The following is a 19,807-nucleotide window of genomic DNA, read 5'->3' as shown; positions in this document are numbered from 1 at the left end:
AAAGATTGGCTAAGCAATGTACAACTCACGACTAAATTTGACCTACTTCCTACTGAAGTCAACATGGTAACCCTCAGAATGCAACTACGGGATCATCCACACCTCTCAACAGTCATCAATCTAAAATAGCCTTTCAACCCCACAGGAGTATGTATAATCGGAGACAAGCCTCTTCTGCCCCTTCCAGATCTTTAGGTATGCAATAAAGATTTATGTGCTAAGCTCAATGAAACATGCACATTAACTAGAGTAATAAACAATGGAATTACAGATTTACTTATATTTGGATGAAAGTTCTTCAGCCTAAGATGTATTGCCTAATGTGGCTCATAATCCTTAAAGGTCTCTGGACTAATGAAAGGGCTTTAAAGGAAGGAATAGGAAAATTTGGACTTTGCCCAAAACACCATATTGGGAAATATGAAAATTTTCTATAAGTTTGGGACACGTGGTCAAATCTTTGGATTTGTCACAACTTGAACACTATAACTCCAAATCAAGTGCTCTATAGTTCAATAGATTTCATTTTTCAAGTCCTTTCCAATGATAGGTCATATCATATGGTTTAGAGAAACTTATGGGTATATTATCTGTATGCCACCTTTTTAGTATTCAAAAAATGGAAATTGGGAGATTCCCAAACTCACTAATATTGTATTCCAAGATGTAATACAAATGTGGAATCAATATCACATATTTTCTATAACTGTCATCATAACATTAACTTTTTTTTATTTCTTGCAGGTGTTGCTAAATGCCAGTCCACCCAACTAAGTTCACCTCGAAAGAGATAATCCTGGGTGAAATATATGGCATATCTCCAATAGTTTGGAATTGGATTAGAAGCCTCTTTCTTTGGAATATATGGATCTGCACGAATAAAAAAGTATTTGAAAATGTCTTTAATGATCCTATTCATGGATTTAAGACAGATTTTTTGTTGCAGGTGGATAAGGATACTGAGAAGCTGCAAAGTCTCCATGAGGAAGCTTATCCTGGAGGATCATAAGATGAAGTTGTTGCCATGATGCTAGATCTTAAGAGGAAAGTTGTGAATTCCAAGAGGATGTGAATGTGATACGATTTGATTCATCCTGTAATGTAAGGCTGGTTGCATAAGGGCGCAGCTTCCCTCTATTGAAGCTCCTCTTCACTAGGAGCTGTAAAATTCACTCTCTTTTCTAATATATTTTAACGCTTCGTTCAAAAAAAAAAAACAATTGACAGCAAGGCAAGTGAAGTTTGCATTGAGAGTTTGGGGCAAGTGAGGCAGGCATGTCAGTAAAGGCGCCTCCATATTAAAAGGTAGGTGTTTTGATATGCCAGACCTTCAAGACTCAGGTGGTGGACAAGGGCAATTGTGATGGGACAAGAACGTGCATGTATCTTTTACATTAGTTAATGCATCTTCAATGGAATAGGAAATTGTGGGATTGGGAGTCCAGCACTCTAATTTCTCATGTACAACATGTGTTGCATGATGCATCTGCATCCCCGAGACATTTGTGTAAGAAATATAGATCGAGTACTTTAGTTGTCACGTTTTCTTTTTCCTTTGTACTGAGGGCCATCGCCACATCATCATCAAGTCACTACAGTGCAGCTTGCTTTTCTGTTCTTTTGTGTGGTAATTTCTTGTGAGAGGGAAGGGCGTGCGTTCCTTTTTTTTGTTTTTTGGATGATTGCCAGGCTTCAGACTTTGACATGGATCTTTTTAAGAAGCAGGTATGATAAGCATCATTCTACAGAAATCACATGAGCCAGGATTAGTCTCTCTGAGAGAAGCTCAAGCTCTGAGAGAGAGAGAGAGAGAGAGAGAGAGAGAGAGAGAATGGCCAGAGTCAAGCTGGGCCTTAGGAGACCTAGCCCAGAACTACCTTTGATGAAGAAGAATGACCCACTTCACAGCAGCTCAGATCAGAACCTCAGAGAGACGATTAATGTTGCAGAGAAATCAGATCAGGCTATGGTGGCTACAGTACTACATACAGATCAAACGATGGTACCTTCTTATTCTTCTTCTTGTTCAGATGGTGATAAACAAACTCATGATCATGATCAATTTCACCACAAATTTACGGGTAGACAGTCACCTGTGAATGAATCCAAGAAACCAGTACACATCATGAGGCATGCTTGTAATCCTGATCATCGGCACGCAATATCAGACGCCACTTATGATTACAATAGAATTGGCTGTGATCAGCCTCTGATTAAGCAGGAGCCAGTCATCATCCATGCGAGGGACCCCAGGATAATCCACACCAATCCTGGCAATTTCATGCTGCTCGTGCAGAGCCTCACGGGCTCCTGCACAACTCGGGCTCTCTGCAAGCAGTTACAGGAGAAGATGAAAAGGAAGAGCAAGGGGAATTTTAGCACATGTACTGCTACTGATGAGGTGCTGCATGAAACTGTTGATGACCTGACAGTGAATGATGGGTTGCAACAGCAGAAGGTGAAAATTAAGCAGCAGCAGCATCAGAAGAAGAAACAGAAGAAGAACAAAAACATGTCAATGGAGAGGCCTAAGAATGTGTCAATGAAAAGGCCTGCTCATGGGCGACAGTGCTGCAGTCATCTTGCAGCCGATCATCCCATGCAATCACCACACTTGTCAGCACATTTGAGTCGTGAATCCTCTTCATCCTCCATGGATTCAGAGCACAAATTCACAGAATCTTCCTCACTGGAGACTGATGATTTGAGCAGCTCCCCTCTGCACAGATTGCAGAATGAGGGATCCATGGGTTCTTCTCCCAACATATCCGTCAATGATGATGACACTGGCGTCCCCTTCAGCAAGTCCTGGAACATGCTGACAGATTCCATTAACTCCTCAGCAGTGATGTTCCCAAGCTTCCTTGGAGATAAGCATGGTATAGCTTGGACAACCGTGCCATCCAAGTTCGAATCCATCATTGGCAGCTTCACAGATCATAGTCTTCCTGTGAAAAACATAGCCCGTTGGCCACTGCTGCATGAGGATGATGTTGCAGTTAATCATGATGATGACTTGTGTGTAAGTCATGGATTTCAGCTCGCAAGTTCTAGAAATGAAGGGCTAAATACTGAAGAATACATTAATGAAGATCACTATGCAGAATACATTAATGAGAGCTCTTTCAGCATCCCCCCTATCATTGATTTCAATGTATCTTCCTTGTGTAGATCCGTGCCAGAAATCTTAGACATAGACTCCCTTTTTGCTTGCACAGCCGAGCAAATTGTGCAGTTGCCCCTGCAATTCTGATTTGTGGTTTCATGACAGCCAAGTATACACATCATGCAACCTTGCATGGTGAGGAATCAAATCCTGTACAATAGTTATAATCGGCATATACCATGTGCTGTTTGCTCTTCCAACTTTGTACATATCTGCCTCTTATAATGTACAAAACATTGTTCCAAACAACTACCCTTGCTTGCCCTTAATTGCATCCAAGTGATTCTGATATTAGGCAGGAGTTAGTCTGTAAGCTTATGTGTAATGTCCCCATTTTCTGATGAGATGAGACTCATATTATAGGGTTTTTACCATGCATGAAGCTCCCCTGAACATCAGACTAGACTAACCATGCATGAATCTCCCCTGAAGATCAAACTAGACTAACCATGCATGAATATCAAACACACTCCCACCCCAACCCCCAAACACACACACACACACACACACACACACACACACACACACACACACACACACATAGGCTAATTATGTAGTGAGCTTGCATGTAGTGTTGCATGAATATAGCAGCATATTTCACTTCCATGGAAACATGTCTTCACTTTTGTCGTAGATGTTTAGTTTTAGAAGCATTATAAGGTTGTAGGATTTGAGCAAGCACTATTTTCAAGTAGACCTTGTCCTTAGACCTATTTAGGATGGGATGAACTTTAGCACTTCTACTTAATGAATTGGGTGTAATTCAAGAAACACACATGATGTGTTAGTAGACTTACAAAGAAAATATCGACTTTATTGAAATTGTATGATTTGTTAGAGACTTATTAAGAAATAATGACTTTTATTGAAATCGTATGATTTGTCAGTAGCCTTATGAACAAAATATTTTGATTAGCATGTTTAAGTCTTATTAAATCTTACACTTGAAACTAGCATTAATTTATTGTGCAATGCAGATATACTATCATGCATGTTAGCAAATAGCAATGTTTGAAAATGACAAGACATGGACTTGAGTGGAAATATGTAAAGAAGCCACATTGACATCCCACTAAGTCGTAAATGTATGTGTTATGTGGGCATAAATTTAAAGGTGGAGCTTCATGCATCAAGAAACATCTCCTAAAGATACAAGGAAATATAGTTGCTTGCACAAATCCACAAAAGGTTTTTGGGGACTGCTAGGTATTAGCCTCTTGCACCCCCACAAAACTTGTAAAGGGATGTTCTATAAGTGCCACGTTGCATCCTTAGAGTGCACGCATGCGCACACACACACACACACACACACACACACACATTTAATCTTCCCACAATTTGAAATATCTATATATCTCTCTCTCTTGATAATTACTAGGTTCCCCCCCCCTTCCCCAAACCACCAAGATGGTGTATAGGAGTAGTTATGGGCCAGATGGTGGGTATGCCAACGAAGACGATGGTAGGGGATGAGGTGGCAGGCGATGGGCTGGGAGCACAACAGGTGAGAGAGAGGCTAATAGTTTTATTAATTCAGATAATAACATCTTCAAATTAATAAATTCTGCAACTATTAATATCTTATAAGGAAATCAAGAGGAATGAGAAGAGACCTTCATAGCACTAAACATCATGATCTCAAAAATGATCGTCTCGCGATGATGCACTTCATTGATGGGACCCCACCTTTGTCCCTATCCCTTCCCCATCATCAAACCTTGCCTTTGTCCCTATTGGTCCTCCATCCTTGCCTATTCCACATCCATTATGCTCTCCTTCCTTGTCTACCTCTCATGTCACAATCTTGCCATTGGAGCAAGGAAGAGGGAGACCCTATGGATTTGCCCACTAGATTTTCTTTGTGGAGAGAGAGAGAGAGAGAGAGAGAGAGAGAGAACTCGATGCAAGTCTCCTTGAACTCAAAGATTGCCTTTGCCCCAGGGGGATTGAACTAATTTTTTTCAAAATTCAGGGGGATTGAACTTCTATAGAGTTTAGTAAAGTAAAAGGGTTCAATTTAAGGCCTTATAGCATGTAAAGAAAGGGTATTTCTTAATATCGTTTAAATGCATGTTAAATAGATGATTTCATATAGGTAGACCCCTAGAGTGCAAAGTGCGTATCCTAACACAAAGCATCGGGAATAAACTAGGCATCGAGCAACTAGTAGAGGCTAAAAGATCGTGCATTGACAACATTGAAGGAGTAGGATCATCAAAACTACACCTAGAGTTGATGAGCTTGATGAGACAATGAGTGTTCCACATGTTCAAGTTGGCAAAGGAACAAGTTTGCCTCATGTGGTAGATCCATCAACACAATCTTTGCTAATCCAAGTGGTGCAAAAGCTTTTCACGTAGGATAAAGATTGTGCCAATAAGAACCAAGGGTAAGATTTGAAAAGTAAAATAATTTAATATTACATCTAGTTTAGTGAAAAATCGATAGAAGCTTTTATAGCATGTGATATTACTTTCCTACATCATCTGAAACCTATATTTTAGGATGCTTTAATGTTCATGGCTAATGCTAGATTCATTATGTCAAATTATAATAATATGCACACATAATACTTAGATAGAGTTAGAGCATAGCTTGAGACACATCTAAAGTATCAAGTAGGTGATTTTATCCTTCACATGGATGTACAATTGTATTGACTAGTTAGACAAATAATCAATACAAGGTTGATTAAAGTTGCTACTATATATCTAAAGAGGTACATCTCTTTTGGATGCAAACATCTCTTCAAGAAATGACATCTTGCTTCAAAGAAAATATCTATGAGTAGTTCATAGCAAATTGGGAGGTCTAGTACATGTCAGTCTATTGTGTCAGATCATGCTTTCAATTAGAAATGGTTAGAACTCCTGAGTTCTAATATGTAGCTACATTGATATTGTCTATTCCTATTTCATCTAGTAGCTCTAAACAAACTTAGTTTGTATTCACTTTTGTGAATTTAAAGTGTAGGGATAGATTACATATGTCAAGAGTCAATGACTTATTGTATTGCTTCTCCAATCTACACATCTTGGAAAATCTGTTTGTTTTTGCACCTTGTGTAGTGTCTCACATCTCCATCAAGCCAGTGACTTAAAGTATTGCTTCTGCAATCTACACATCTTGGAAAATCCGTTTGTTTTTGCACCTTGTGTGGTGTCTTGTATCTCCATCAAGAAAAGTATATCACAAACCTATGAGGTTATAGTAGAAAAAATTGAGAATTAAGAATGAGCATGAGCTAGAAATGGATAATGACTTAGAAAACATGAGGAGATGGATTTGGTACATGCACTTGTTCAAGTATGTGATATCTCTTTGCTTGTAGTTATTAAGTTTTAAGTTCTTTTACACACATGCAATCATTAACATTTTCTGTATACTATAATAATTAATATGTTATATTTTTAAATAATAAGGATTGAGTTAGTATAGAAATATAATGTTGAATTTCTTCAAACTTTTAAGTGTTTTATCAAATCTTACTCCTTTATCTCATGTTGAAATTGACTCTACTAGTCATTTTTAAATTGTATGTCTTCATAATAATATTAAAAGCTTAGTGATAGGGAAGCACAACACTATTAAGACTACTACATTTAAAAGAATTACTTAAAAGGCTAACAACTAACTACTATTTTGTGGAGGGAGATTATTTGATCATTTACTTGTTATGAGTAATTCACAAAGAAGAAGCACAACAAAGTCCGTACTTTGAGCATGGCACTTAGAACCAAGCTACAAACCAATGAGTTTGCCTTTATCATGCCACATAGTGGAGTCAACTTTTGAGCATGCTCTTATTTGAGAATATTTGAGCTTTAGTGTTCCACTTCCAAATCCTTAAAAGTATATTCTATGAACTCTTGAATGACCATTGAATGCTTAATATGGTAGTAAATATCTATCTAGAGAACAAGAGTCTCTTGCTAAACTTTTTTTTAGTACATAAGATTATTATTTCTTACAAAATAATATTTCATATAAAATATTTTTAAGACAAAATATTAGTGATTATTTCATATTTAAGGTATTATAAAGAGTATACAACTATGTTAAACATATGAAACATACTTTTAAGTTGTATGGGTGTATAAATGCAACTTAGCTTCGTTATGTACCATGTTGCTTATGGATTCAAGAGGAGAAAGTAACCATTGGTTGGATGTGAATAAAACTCTTATTTAATTATTTCATACCCCATCGACAACCCTTTTTGCAATGTTGTCAAAAAGTAGAGTTAGTACTGATTTTAATATAAGTAACAAAACTTATAGAGTCTTACCTCTGGAAAGCCCATTAGCCATTAGAAGATGGGCTATTATGCCAAACATATTTCTAATACATAATAGGATTTCTAAAGTAATTTATACCGACACACAAGCATATGTAGAAGCAAATGTATACCAACTTTTGAAAGTTGAAGGTAGAATAAATGTACGATAAGAAATTTCACATGTGCAATGTGTAGTAAATGTGAAATGTCACTACAAAAATTAGAATTAGCATTATGATGAAGTCTTTTGAGGGAACATCAATAAGGTGCATGTATGGAAAATCTTAAATTGGAATCAATGTTATGGCCACATGTTTTAAGACAACATCAATAAGGTGTTTGCATAGAACATGTAGGATTGGACTTTTGGGTTAGTGGGTCAAATACTTACTATGTGATAAATTAACATTAATAAGACATACAAAAATATGAGATCCTATTGTATAGCCTATTGATAGCATATAACTGTTTTTTAATCCTACTATATAGCCTGTTTGCTATTCATAGTGGCTCCATTTGCATTTCAAGAAACTTGAAGTTTCTTTATAGCACACTTAATTTCCTATGTTCCCATAGATATAGTACCCTCCATGTAGTATTAACCCATGCATTTAGAATTTTTAATTGAAAATGTCATGGTTAACATTGTAAATCTTAAACAAATTATTTTAACTTTAGTTCTAAGAATACATATGATTTTTATGTTAATATTAGATATTGTATAGGACAAAAATACAAAACTCAAACTCAAAAATTAAAAAAATCAAAAATTATAAAAGAGAAAAAATGATTAACAAAATTGTGAAGTACAATCAAATGAATCCAATGGTATTATTATGGCCATCTTATAAGTTTGAGTTACCTCTTTTATAAGAACAAAAGGGTTAACAAGCTAAGCATCCAATAAGACTATCAAGATAACATAGAAGTAGTTTAGAATTAAGCAAAGCAAGGAGCTATAGCTACAATAACATCCCCAATACTACTATCATACTTAATTCAAATAATGAGAACACCACAATCTTTGCAAAGGATGGTTATCCCCAATGTAAGTCTCTATTTGCACAAGTAATATCACAAAGATTTTATGTGCTTAACGTCAAATGAATATAGCCTATACATTATGCTACTAATATAAATTTTTTACATACTTATAATTTGCATTATGTTTTAGAGTTCCATGGATTTGGTATCATGTACAACTTAGAATGAATTATGCATACACTAAAAGAATAAATAATATAGGTGTAATATATGTAGAATATATTGCCTTATGCAACATAGTTATACACTATATAATGTAGGAAAGTTGGAGAGAATGAATTTGCCATAAATTTTTCATAATGCAATATGAAAACAATGAAAAAGTAAGTGACCTTGAAACATGTAAGAGAGTATGCATGGTATAATATAATATTAACACTCAAAGGAGCATCTAAAATACAACAAACTAAGAATTTGAGCTAATGTGGGTTGAATACCATGGAACTCCTTGTATAGCTAAGAATGTTAAAATGGACCTATCTCCATGCCCCTCGTCCACTAGATATCCTTAGGCTAACAAATTAGTTTGTTATATACCATCTTTGCACTAAAGGATAGTTCCCAATTTGTAAAAATAAAGGAAAACATCCATAGAATGAAAAGAAAAGGGATTGTAGTGAATGATCTCATCATCGCAACCAAAAAAAGACTAGAGGAGCAATTTTATCACCAATTATAGATGTGAAAATGTGACATAGACACATGGAAGCCACATGTTTTATGCAACATGCTCATGAGATTCCCTATCTCCTTAGTCTCATGTAAGAACATGTTGTTGCCTCATGTCTACCAGGGCTACAACCTTGATCAAACAATGTGAGTTCAGAAGCACTTATTGTCTCGTGCCTAGAAGCCTACTCCATACATTTATCACTTTGAACTCATGTCTACACCTCTAGTCAATTGGCCTATTGCCTAGATAAACACTATGGATCGATGTGCTACATGCAACAGATAGGCATAGCTAAGTCCTACCTCTTAGGTCACCTAAAATCTCATTGTAGTATGATGGGTCTACTGCATTGATCAAGGCTTACCAACATATATATTTAAGACATGCATAAATAAGGTGCATGCCTTAAGGGTCCTCTAATTGCTATACTCGTAGAATTGTGTCAATGATGTAGTTTTAAATGAGGTGGCATGCATCTATATCCTTCAGTTCCTCCTTAGACCTCTCAAGATCTATCTCCCCCATAGACTATATTCATCAATATCATCCTTGGATTCTACATAATTTTCAACCTCAAGCTCTTTAAGCTTTATTAGAATAGGCTATCTACTACTATTTAACTATTGTACATGCACTAGTCATCAACATAGATGCATGTCGACACAAAAAAAGATACCACCATTTCTCTTCCTAGCCTAGCCATTCTAAGAAGAGAAATTATGTCCAGCCTAGGTAACACTCTATCTAGTGTATCCTTAGAATGACTAATGGCATGGGTATGTCTTGAAAGGGATGCAAGAGACGCGAGAAAGAAGAGCACACACAATGTAGGTGCAGTCAACAATGTTATGACAACCTATTGCACTTTCATATATATATGAATAAAGAATATGGGTGGTCACTGTACATGGGCACGCCCAAGGGCCTTTTACCCCAACAACCTCCCACTAAAATGCCAATGGGCCAGGGAGTGAAAAACCAAAACAAAAGAAAAGAGACAGCGTGAGGAATCATAGCATCTCACCCAACACCCAATCGAAAGCAAGCTGTGCAATAAATGTCGGGAATCTCCAAGTCCAAGCCATCCAGGAAGCAAGTGATCCCGCAACTCCATACAACGAAGCAATCCAACACAACTCATGAGTGCAAGACTGTAAATCATCATCATCAAAGTAGCACATAGCATCAACGTGGTCCATACAAGACAACAGAGAGCATCCAAACTGTCTAGAGTAAATCATTGAAAGAGGGCCAACATCCCGGACACAAGTCAAACAGGGTCTCAAGATAGTATGTGGCCTCAGCAAAGCGGAAAACTGACATAAGGCTGTAGAATCAGCCATAAAGTGCACTAAACGGGCATCAAGAGGCTTGAGAGGTGTATATGTCTCATAAAAGATAGCATGATGACTGCGTAGAGCCTGCTGGGTATCGAAATACCAAAAACTGTAAGCCGTAAAGTCACCATCTCCATAACCAAGGAGTATGCACTTGCATGACATAGGCTCATGTGGCATACTGACACATGTCTGGCAGCCAAACATCCTCAGGTGATCATAGGAGGGTCTCATGCTACTCCATGCCTCATGCAGAGTAATAACATCCAAAGAGAAACATGACGTCCGATTAACCAAGTAGACTGTTGTCATAAGGGCCTCAGCCCAAAAGCCATAAGACAACCTAGCTGTGGTAATCATAGAAGCAACCTTTTCCTATAAAGTTAGGCACATGCCATGAGCAATCCCATAATACCGTGGGCATAAGAAATCAATGCCATATTGCTGACAAGAGATTCGTAAGTTGGGAGAGATAGCATGACTCTCATAATCCATATGCAAGCATCTAGGCCTGCTACCAACAGAATCCATAAACCTATCAAGCATAATAACAACATCCTTAATTCGTACCAAAGGGTAAGCCCAAACACGCTGGTGGGTAGCATGATCCATGAAGGTCACAAAATACAACGCTCCACCAACACTACAAGGATATGAGGCTATAGCGATGCCCATTAGTGACGACAAATAGCGGCGTCGCTATTTGCGTCGCAAATGCGACACTAATAGTGACGCAAATAGTGATGCAAATAGCGAAACACAATATTAGTGAGTTTGGGAATCTCCAAATTCTCATTTTTTGAATACTAAAAAGGTGGCACCCGGATAACATGCCCATAAGTTTCTTAAAACCATATGATGTGACCTATCATTGGAAAGCACTTGAAAAATGGAATCTATTGCGACATAGAGCGCTCAATTTGGAGTTATAATGTTTAAGTTATGACAAATCCAAATATTTGACCATATGTCCCAAACTTATGGGAAATTTCCATATTCTTCAATATGGTGTTGCGATGCAAATAGTGACGGTACCCAGAGGAAAAAAACGCAGGTTGAAACCCGAACGCGTCATTTTTTCGTGCATTTGCGAAAGAGAGAACGAAAGGGAGAGCAAGCATCTTGTTGAGAGGAAGAGAAAGAATGAGAAAGAAGGCTTCTCACCGCCACTGCCACTGCCGCTACCGCCGCGGTTCGTGAAGAAGAGGAGGTATACGGAGGGCACAGAGGAGCAGCCGTCACGAAGAGGAGCCGCCAAACCCTTCTTCGAGCCTTTACAGTGAGTGCATTGTCCATTCTTGCTTTGCTTTTTTGTTTTATCTCTCTCTTTTACTTGTTTTTGGTATAATTCATGTATATTGAGAGAGGGAGAGGAAATGAGAGAGAAAGAGAGGGAGAGGGAGAGAGAGGGAGAGAGGGAGAGGGAGAGGGGGAGGGAGAGGGAGTTTTCTCTCTCTCTTTTACTTGTTTTTGATATAATTTGTGTGTATTGAGAGAGGGAGAGGAAATGAGAGAGAAAGAGAGGGAGAGGGAGAGGGAGGGAGAAATACAATATTAGTGAGTTTGGGAATCTCCCAATTCCAATTTTTTGAATACTAAAAATGTGACACCAGGATAACATGCCCATAAGTTTGTCAAAAGCATATGATGCGGCCTATCATTGGAAAGTGCTTGAAAATAGAATCTATTGAGCTATAGAGCACTCGATTTGGAGTTATAGTGTTCAAGTTATGACAAATCCAAAGATTTAAGCACGTGTCCCAAACTTATGGGAAATTCCCACATTCCCTAATATGGTGTTGAGAGGAAATGAGGTATAAATTGTGTGTATCGAGAGAGGGAGAGGAAATGAGAGAAAAAGAGAAAGAGAGGGAGAGGGAGAGGGAGAGAAAATGAGAGAGGGAGAGGGATTTTCTATCTCTGTTTTACTTGTTTTTGGTATAATTCATGTATATTGAGAAGAGGGAGGAAATGGGAAAGGAAGATGGAGGGAGAGGGAGAGGAAGGGAGCGAGAAAGAGAGCGGGAGGGAGAGGAAATGAGAGAGGGAGAGGCAAACATTAAACATAATAGGGAAATGAGAGAGGGAGAGGGAGAGGGAGAGGGAGAGGGAGGGAGATGGAAACATTGAAAGAGAGAAAGAGAGGGAGAGAGAGAGGGAGGGAGAGAGAAAGAGAGAGGGAGGGAGAGGAAAAGAGAGAAAAAAAATTAAACATAATAGGGAAAGAGAGAAAGAGAGGGAGGAAGAAGAAATGAGAGAGGGAGAGGAAGAGAGCAAAAGGAAATGAGAGAGGGAGAGGAGAGAGAAAAAAAGAGAGAATGAGAGGAGAGAGAAAAAGAGAGAAAAGATGTTAAACATAATAGGGAAAGAGAGAAAGAGAGGGTGAGGGTGAGGGAGGGAGAGGAGAGAGAAAAAAAATGAGAGAGGGAGCGGAGAGAGAAAAAACATTAAACCTAATAGGGAAAGAGAGAAAGAGAGGGTGAGGGTGAGGGAGGAAGAGGAAATGAGAGAGGGAGAGGAGAAAAAAAAAGAGAGAAAAAACATTAAACCCAATAGGGAAAGAGAGAAAGAGAGGGATAGGGTGAGGCAAGGAGAGCGAGTGAGAGAGGGAGAGGAAGAGAGAAAAGGAAATGAGAGAGGGAGAGGAGAGAGAAAAAGCATTAAACATAATAGGGAAAGAGAGAAAGAGAGGGAGAGGGTGAGGGAGGGAGAGGAAATGAGAGACGGAGAGAAAGAGAGAAAAAAATGAGAGAAAGAGGAAAAAAATGAAAGAGGGATAAAAAGAGAGAGAGAGAGAGAAAAAAAATTGAGAGAGGGAGAGGAGAGAGAAAAAGAGAGAAAAAACATTAAACGTGATAGGAAAAGAGAGAAAGAGAGGGAGAGGGTGAGGGAGGGAGCGTATATGAGAGAGGGAGAGAAAGAGAGAAAAGAAAATGGAGAGGGAGAGGAGAGAGAAAAAATGAGAGAGGGAGAGGAGAGAGAAAAAGAGAGAAGAAACCCATATACCTAATAGGGAAAGAGAGAAAGAGAGGGAGAGGTTGAGGGAGGGAGAGGAAACGAGAGAGGGAGAGAAAGAGAGAAAAAGAAATGAGAGAGGGGGAGGAGAGAGAAAAAATGAGAGAGGAAGAGGAGAGAGAAAAATATACAAAAAACATTAAACCTAATAGGGAAAGAGAGAAAGAGAGGAAGAGGGTGAGGGAGGGAGAGGAAATGAGAGAGGGAGAGAAAGAGAGAAAAGGAAATGAGAGAGGGGGAGGAGATAGAAAAAAAAATGAGAGAGGGAGAGGAGAGAGAAAAAGAGAGAAAAAACATTAAACCTAATAGGGAAAGAGAGAAAGAGAGGGTGAGGGTGAGGCAGGGAGAGGAAATGAGAGAGGGAGAGGAATTGAGAAAAGGAAATGAGAGAGGGAGAGGAGAGAGAAAATACACTAAACATAATAAGGAAAGAGAAAAAGAGAGGGAGAGGGTGAGAGAGGGAGAGGAAATGAGAGAGGGAGTGTTGAGTGTTGAAATGACTTGTTTTTTGGCTGATTTTTGTTGTTTTTGAGAGCTGAATGGTTGATTTTATGGGATGATTGATTGATTTGGAAGTGGTTTGAGAGTGTTTTAGATGATATTGATTGTGTTTTGGAAGATCATGATGTTTGTTGATGGTTCTGTGATGTTCTGATAGGTTCTGAATGGTTCTGTATACCTTCCGTTTTGTTCTGTTTTGGTCTGTTTTGTTCTGATTGTCTTCTGTAAGGAGGGAAGGAGTATTGATTGATGAAGAATGAGATATTGTGAAAGTTTATTGAATGGTTTGTGAGAGTTTGAAATGGTTTGAGAGTGAGTTATGAGGTTTTGATAACCTTCTGTAACCTTCTGTAGGTCTTCTGTAGAGCTTCTGTTTCTGTTCTGTTCTGTACTGTAGCTGTTCTGGTACTGTTCTGTAGACTGTTCTGTATGCTTCTGTAAGTGTTCTGTGGAATGTATGTGTGACTTTGGGAAAGTTTTCTAGCCTTGGAAAGAGGTGAATACAAGTGCAAAAGAGCTGAAAGAAGTGGAAGAAGTAGCTGCTGAAGACTCAAGAGAAGACTAGAGTGAAGTGACAGTAGTGAGCTATGAAGAGACACTGTAGTGGCTCTGGTGACCCTTCATATCAGACATACCTCTTGGGAGGGGTATCCACGACCTAAGAGTGATTATTGAGAGTAATTTTTGAGAGATTGTAGTGAGGATATGATGTATTATTGATGGAGTGAGAGAGAGAGAGTCAGAGATAGCCAATTCTACTCAAATAAAGTGATTGTATATGAGAGATTGAGAGAGAAGACTATGAAGATATTGAAGATGAATACTATGTGATGTATTTCCATTCAAAGATGGTGTATTCCTTTGTTTTCTTTGTTCTATTGATGGATTTTGTGAAGATGTTGAAGAATATGGTTGATTCTATTAAAACCGTGGGAGATCTACATGATGCTGCATGAAGATTTGTTGTGCCTGGTGTTCTTTTCTTCATTGTGGTCATATGAAACATGATAAACAAGCTTGTTGATATTACAAGATAGATTTTCTTGCAAGAGAATTCCCTTTTCCTTGGTGTTCCTCTTGGGGCTCCATGTTTTTGGTGCGCAGCCGGGGAAACTTGCCATCAACAAGCACCAGAAGAGGCTGAAAATGAAGGAAATGGCATTGCCAAGAAGAGAAGAATTCAATGGATGTTTGTAAAGTTCCTTCTTCCACTGAAGAGTTGGAGTTTCTCATAATCAAAGCCACTTTCCACAAGAAGTTCATCCCACAATGGCGGAAACACATCACCATCATGATGCATGCTCTATGTGGTGGACAGTTTCCTCTTTCTGTTGAAGTAGCAGAAACTTGCATCTTGGTGGCAAACTGTTTGGGGACAAATTGAAGAGTAGAAACAGAGAGAATGACCATCCATGGAAGATTTGGCATTCATTGAGAAGTTTCCAGACAACATCAAGTGGGAGATTGTGAAGAAGCTTCAGGAGTCTTGGTCTGTAGAGGTTCACAAAGACAAGAAGGAAAAGAGTTGGAATTTGTTCGTGGATGCTCAATAGCAAGATACATGGGATGCTTGGTGTACTGATAATCTTCTGTTTGTTCAATTAGCAACCCACTGGAAGTTGGTAGACAGAGTGTTTTTCACAACATACACTGTTGAAACCATCAGAAGCTGGCATTACTATGATGATGGCACCACCACAATGCTCAGACGTATGCATTTTGACACCTTCAGAACCGAATACCTTCCTCTGTGCAGTGGCATGAAAGCAGAATTTAGGGACGTTGAAAAGAAAGAAGTAGAAGAAATGTTGGCAAGAGAGTCCTCCAGAGACTGAAGCCTTCTGTTAACCCTCTGTGGAGCACTAACAATATAGTGGAGTCAACCCCCTGATGAATGACGCAATAAAAAGGCAAGCGTTAGAACGAGTCCAGAGGTACGTGAGAAGAGAGAAAGCAAGAATCAGAGCCGAGAGCGAGCTCGCAGCAGAAGTTGCCTTTGACGCCCTTGCGGAACTCTTTACATAAGTCCCAATGGCACATCAAGCCCTTCCTCCTCCTGCTGGAGGTCCACTTCCAAGCCAGATCCATCCTGGAAATATTGATGACAGGCCAGCGAATGTAGTCCCATTGCCAGTTTTTAAGGGAGAGTACAATGAAGACCCCGATCTTCATGTAGCAGAGTTTATGGTAGCATGTGTGGCTAACAATGCCAGAACCCTTGAGCATTGGTTAGCGATATTCCCCGCCACTTTTAAGGGCGTGGCATTTCAGTGGTATGAGAGACAAGCAGCAGGAACTTTTGGCACATGGGATGACCTGAAGTTGGCCTTCCTCACTAAATTCAGGCGTGAAGGTTTTGAAGAGCGGATGAGAGAGGAATTTATGAACCTAAGTCAGTCCTCTGGAGAAAGAGTAGAAGCCTATGTCTCACGAATGGAATCCATCCTGAAGAGATGGACTAACCATAATCTAGATGATGGCATTCAGAAGGGGGTGTTTCTTAGAGGATTACAACCAGAAGTCCGTAAGTTTGTGGAGCTACAAAGACCAGCCACCCTGCAAGCTGCAACAGAAGGAGCAAGACTGTACGATGAAGTGGAAGCTAGATTGGCGATGAATACAGGAAGAGGAGTCCTACCTCCTCTGGTGCCAGGAATGATGTACCCACCAAAAGCAGTTGTAGGGACTGTTCCCTATCCCTACCAACAGATGCCCCCGGTATCACAGTACAGTGCACCAAATCCACAGTGGCCACAATCCATGCCTCAAATGATGGCTCAACCACAACAACAATGGTCCCAACCAATTTCCTCAATGCCAAATCAGCAGCAACAATGGAATCCTACCAACTGGAGCCAACAGCCAACCGTTCAAACGGGAGTTCTGAATCAGAACCAGAACAGAGACCCCTCTGTACCAGCCCAACCCGTTTATGCAGTAATTACAGAGACTCCTCAAAACCCTCCTGCCAGTGCCTCCGGAGGAGAAAGCTTGAAGGATTATTTATCCAACTCAGTTGCAAACATCAAAAAGGAGTTGATGGATGTGATTACAGAGCAACTACAGACGTTGAAAGTGAACACCGCTAGCATATCCAACGTTGCAGGAGCAGGAAGAGATGTGATGCGGTCAAATACTTGGTGTGGTAAGTGTCATCAAGCAGGCCATTTAGCCACTAAATGTACACGAAAACCAACTATTCCTGGGGCCTTCTGTTCCTACTATTTGCGGAAGAATCATACAGAGGACATTTGCTCTCTAAAGGAGATGCAGGATAGGAGAAGGAAGGAAGAAGACGCAAGATTCAACCTGCTAGAATCCAAAATGACAACACAAGATATTGGACCCAAGCCTAGAGAGTTTGGTCCTAATTTCGGACCCAGAAGATTTCCTTCCCAAAGTTACAGAGGAAGACAGTCTGGCGGTGGTCAGAGATCAGAAGTGGAGTGTTACAGATGCGGAGAAAAGGGACACATCTCACCAAATTGTCTAAATCCTCGAAGGTCAGTGGATTACAAGCCCTTATGCAGTCGATGCAAAGGAGAAGGCCACACTGCAAAAGACTATCCAAGCCCAGCCCCAGTGAAAAACATTGCTACTGATAGTCCAGCCAAGGCTCAAGAGACTACCTCCAATTTAGTGGAATTGGAAGTTGCTGCCATCACGCGTGCAAAGCAGAAGGAACCACCTATCCAGAAAGAGAATAACCTCCGTGCCAGAATAGTGAAGTTCAATCTTCCACTAGAAGAACAGAACAGAACAGAGCCTAACAGTGCCGTACAGAGCCCTACAGTGCCACAGAGAGTTACAGAGACAGTTACAGAGACAGGACCAGAGGTCCAGGATACAGAAGAGGAGGAAGTGCCACAAGTGGCAGAAGAAGTTCCTGTAATTCCTCTGATGGAAGAAAGAGGGAAAATGAAAATGGGTGTTGCCCCATTCCCTAATCGGTTAGAGAAGCCAGTGGATCCTATTAAGGAATATGATCTAGTTAGAGATCTAGATACCTTTAAACCAAACCTCACATTCCGACAATTATTGATGTTGTCTCCCAGTTGCCGGAAAAGATTCAAAAGTATACTGACAAAAAGACGTGGTTTAAGGATTGCTCCTTCAACAGTGACAAAGTCCAACAAGGCTCCAGAGCCTGTAAAAGAAGTGGATGTGGTTAATGCTTTTCTAGATCCGGGTACTCCAGAGACTGGCGTGTGGATAGAAGGCTGCTTCATTGCAAATGCACTGATTGATGGTGGTTCATCAGTGAACATTATGACGGATGTGACAATGAAGGATCTAGGCCTACAAGGTGTGCAACCCACCCAATGGCTCATCAGACTGGCGGATCAAAGTAGAATCAAGCCTTTGGGCATTCTCCCATATGTGAAGACTACAGTGACTGGAAAAGATTATTGGTTGACCTATTTGGTGGTGAAGCCAAACTCTTATGGTACATCCTATCCTCTGTTACTGGGCAGACCATGGCTTTTTGAAGCCCGAGCAAGGACGGATTGGTTCAAAGGAACCTTGACCTTGGGTAGAGGACCCAACAAAGTGGTGCTGAAACTGTATGGTTCTCAAAAAGGACATGGATCCACCTCCTTGGAATTATCTTCTGACTCCCCTAACGAGGCTACAGATAGAACATCAGCAGACGAAGATGCTGTCAAACAGATCCTTCCCAAGAAAACAGTGGCACATTCCTTAACAGTGGATACTGTAAGCCGACTTCCAAAAGATGCAAAGCCATTATCAATGGGTGAATACTTCCTGCCTGAACCAGGAATGACTTCTGAAATCACTTCTGACAGTGAGATAGAAGCATGGATGTACTGCTCTCCCTGTTACATGGCCATAGTGGAAACAGAGACAGAGGCAGGAGAGGAAACAGAGAATCTGTTCTTCTGTTACAGAGCTCCTACAGAAGCAGAAGCAGAAGCAGAAGCAGAGACAGAGGCAAAAGAGGTTGAATATGATATGGACGAAGAGAATGATGAAAGTGAGCCAGAAGAATCTATCCCACCTGAAGAGGATACATTTGAGGAAGGATTTCCAGAAGTATCAGAAGCCGATGAGCTCATGCTATGGGACAGAATGGCGATGGTACCATTTGGTCTGGTAAATGGATCTTCTCATATGCAAAACCTTTATAAAAGATGGATTAAGAAGAACAAGCCGTCTTTCAAGAGTGGCTCCTGCCGTCCTAACCCATTTTTGCCAAAGAAAGATGATGATGATGCACCGTGCCAACAAGCACCAGTCCGACAAACCCAACAGGCATCAGAGGGTCCCTGTTATGTGACGTTCCTGGATGTATCATCAGAAGATGAGTCTTCAAGCCAAGAGGTAATTAATTTTGAAACCAAACCTAAAACAGCTTTAATCCCATTTCAACATCTCAAGGAGCAACCTAAGTCTCCACCAAAAGAAGAAGTTGGTTCTAGTGGGACATCAGAAGAGGACACCACTCCCTTGAAGGAGTCGGATCTGTACCCAGAAGCAGTCAGCGGGACCTTCATTCGTGAAGTAGAAGGTAAAAGGCAGTTAACCTTTGTGGATGCAGAAGGTACTGACCGCCACTTGAAGGTGGGTAGCAGCGTCCCAGAAGAGGAGTTGTCAACCTTGTACAACTTGTTGAAAGAGAATTTGGACGTGTTTGCATGGTCCTACAAAGACCTAAAGGGGATTGATCCCACAATATGTCAACATCATATTGACTTGGAGCCTGATGCCAAGCCAGTACGGCAACGACAGAGACGAATGAACCCGAATTATTCCACATTGGTGAAAGCGGA

The 19,807-nt window shown here is 40.1% G+C and overlaps 1 protein-coding gene across 1 annotated transcript; it reads left to right on the top strand.

Moving 5' to 3' along the window:
• The first annotated feature begins 1,665 nt into the window (after positions 1–1,665).
• On the top strand, positions 1,666–3,407 carry LOC148009940 (uncharacterized). Its single transcript, XM_087672813.1, has one exon. The coding sequence runs from the start codon at positions 1,832–1,834 to the stop codon at positions 3,251–3,253; it is 1,422 nt and encodes a 473-aa protein (XP_087528939.1). The 5' UTR covers positions 1,666–1,831; the 3' UTR covers positions 3,254–3,407.
• The last annotated feature ends 16,400 nt before the right edge of the window (positions 3,408–19,807 follow it).

This window comes from Lygodium microphyllum, chromosome 30 (assembly GCF_053477565.2).
Source record: "Lygodium microphyllum isolate KBCC chromosome 30, Lygodium_microphyllum_v1.1.10, whole genome shotgun sequence".
NCBI classification, from domain to species: Eukaryota; Viridiplantae; Streptophyta; class Polypodiopsida; order Schizaeales; family Lygodiaceae; genus Lygodium; species Lygodium microphyllum.
The sequence above is the reverse complement of the archived record's forward strand: the minus strand, read 5'-3'. Positions and strand labels throughout refer to the sequence as shown.

What these genes read in the sequence shown, in the direction of transcription:
- LOC148009940 (XM_087672813.1), top strand. Translation starts at nt 1,832, where the DNA reads ATGGCCAGAGTCAAGCTGGGCCTTAGGAGACCTAGCCCAGAACTACCT.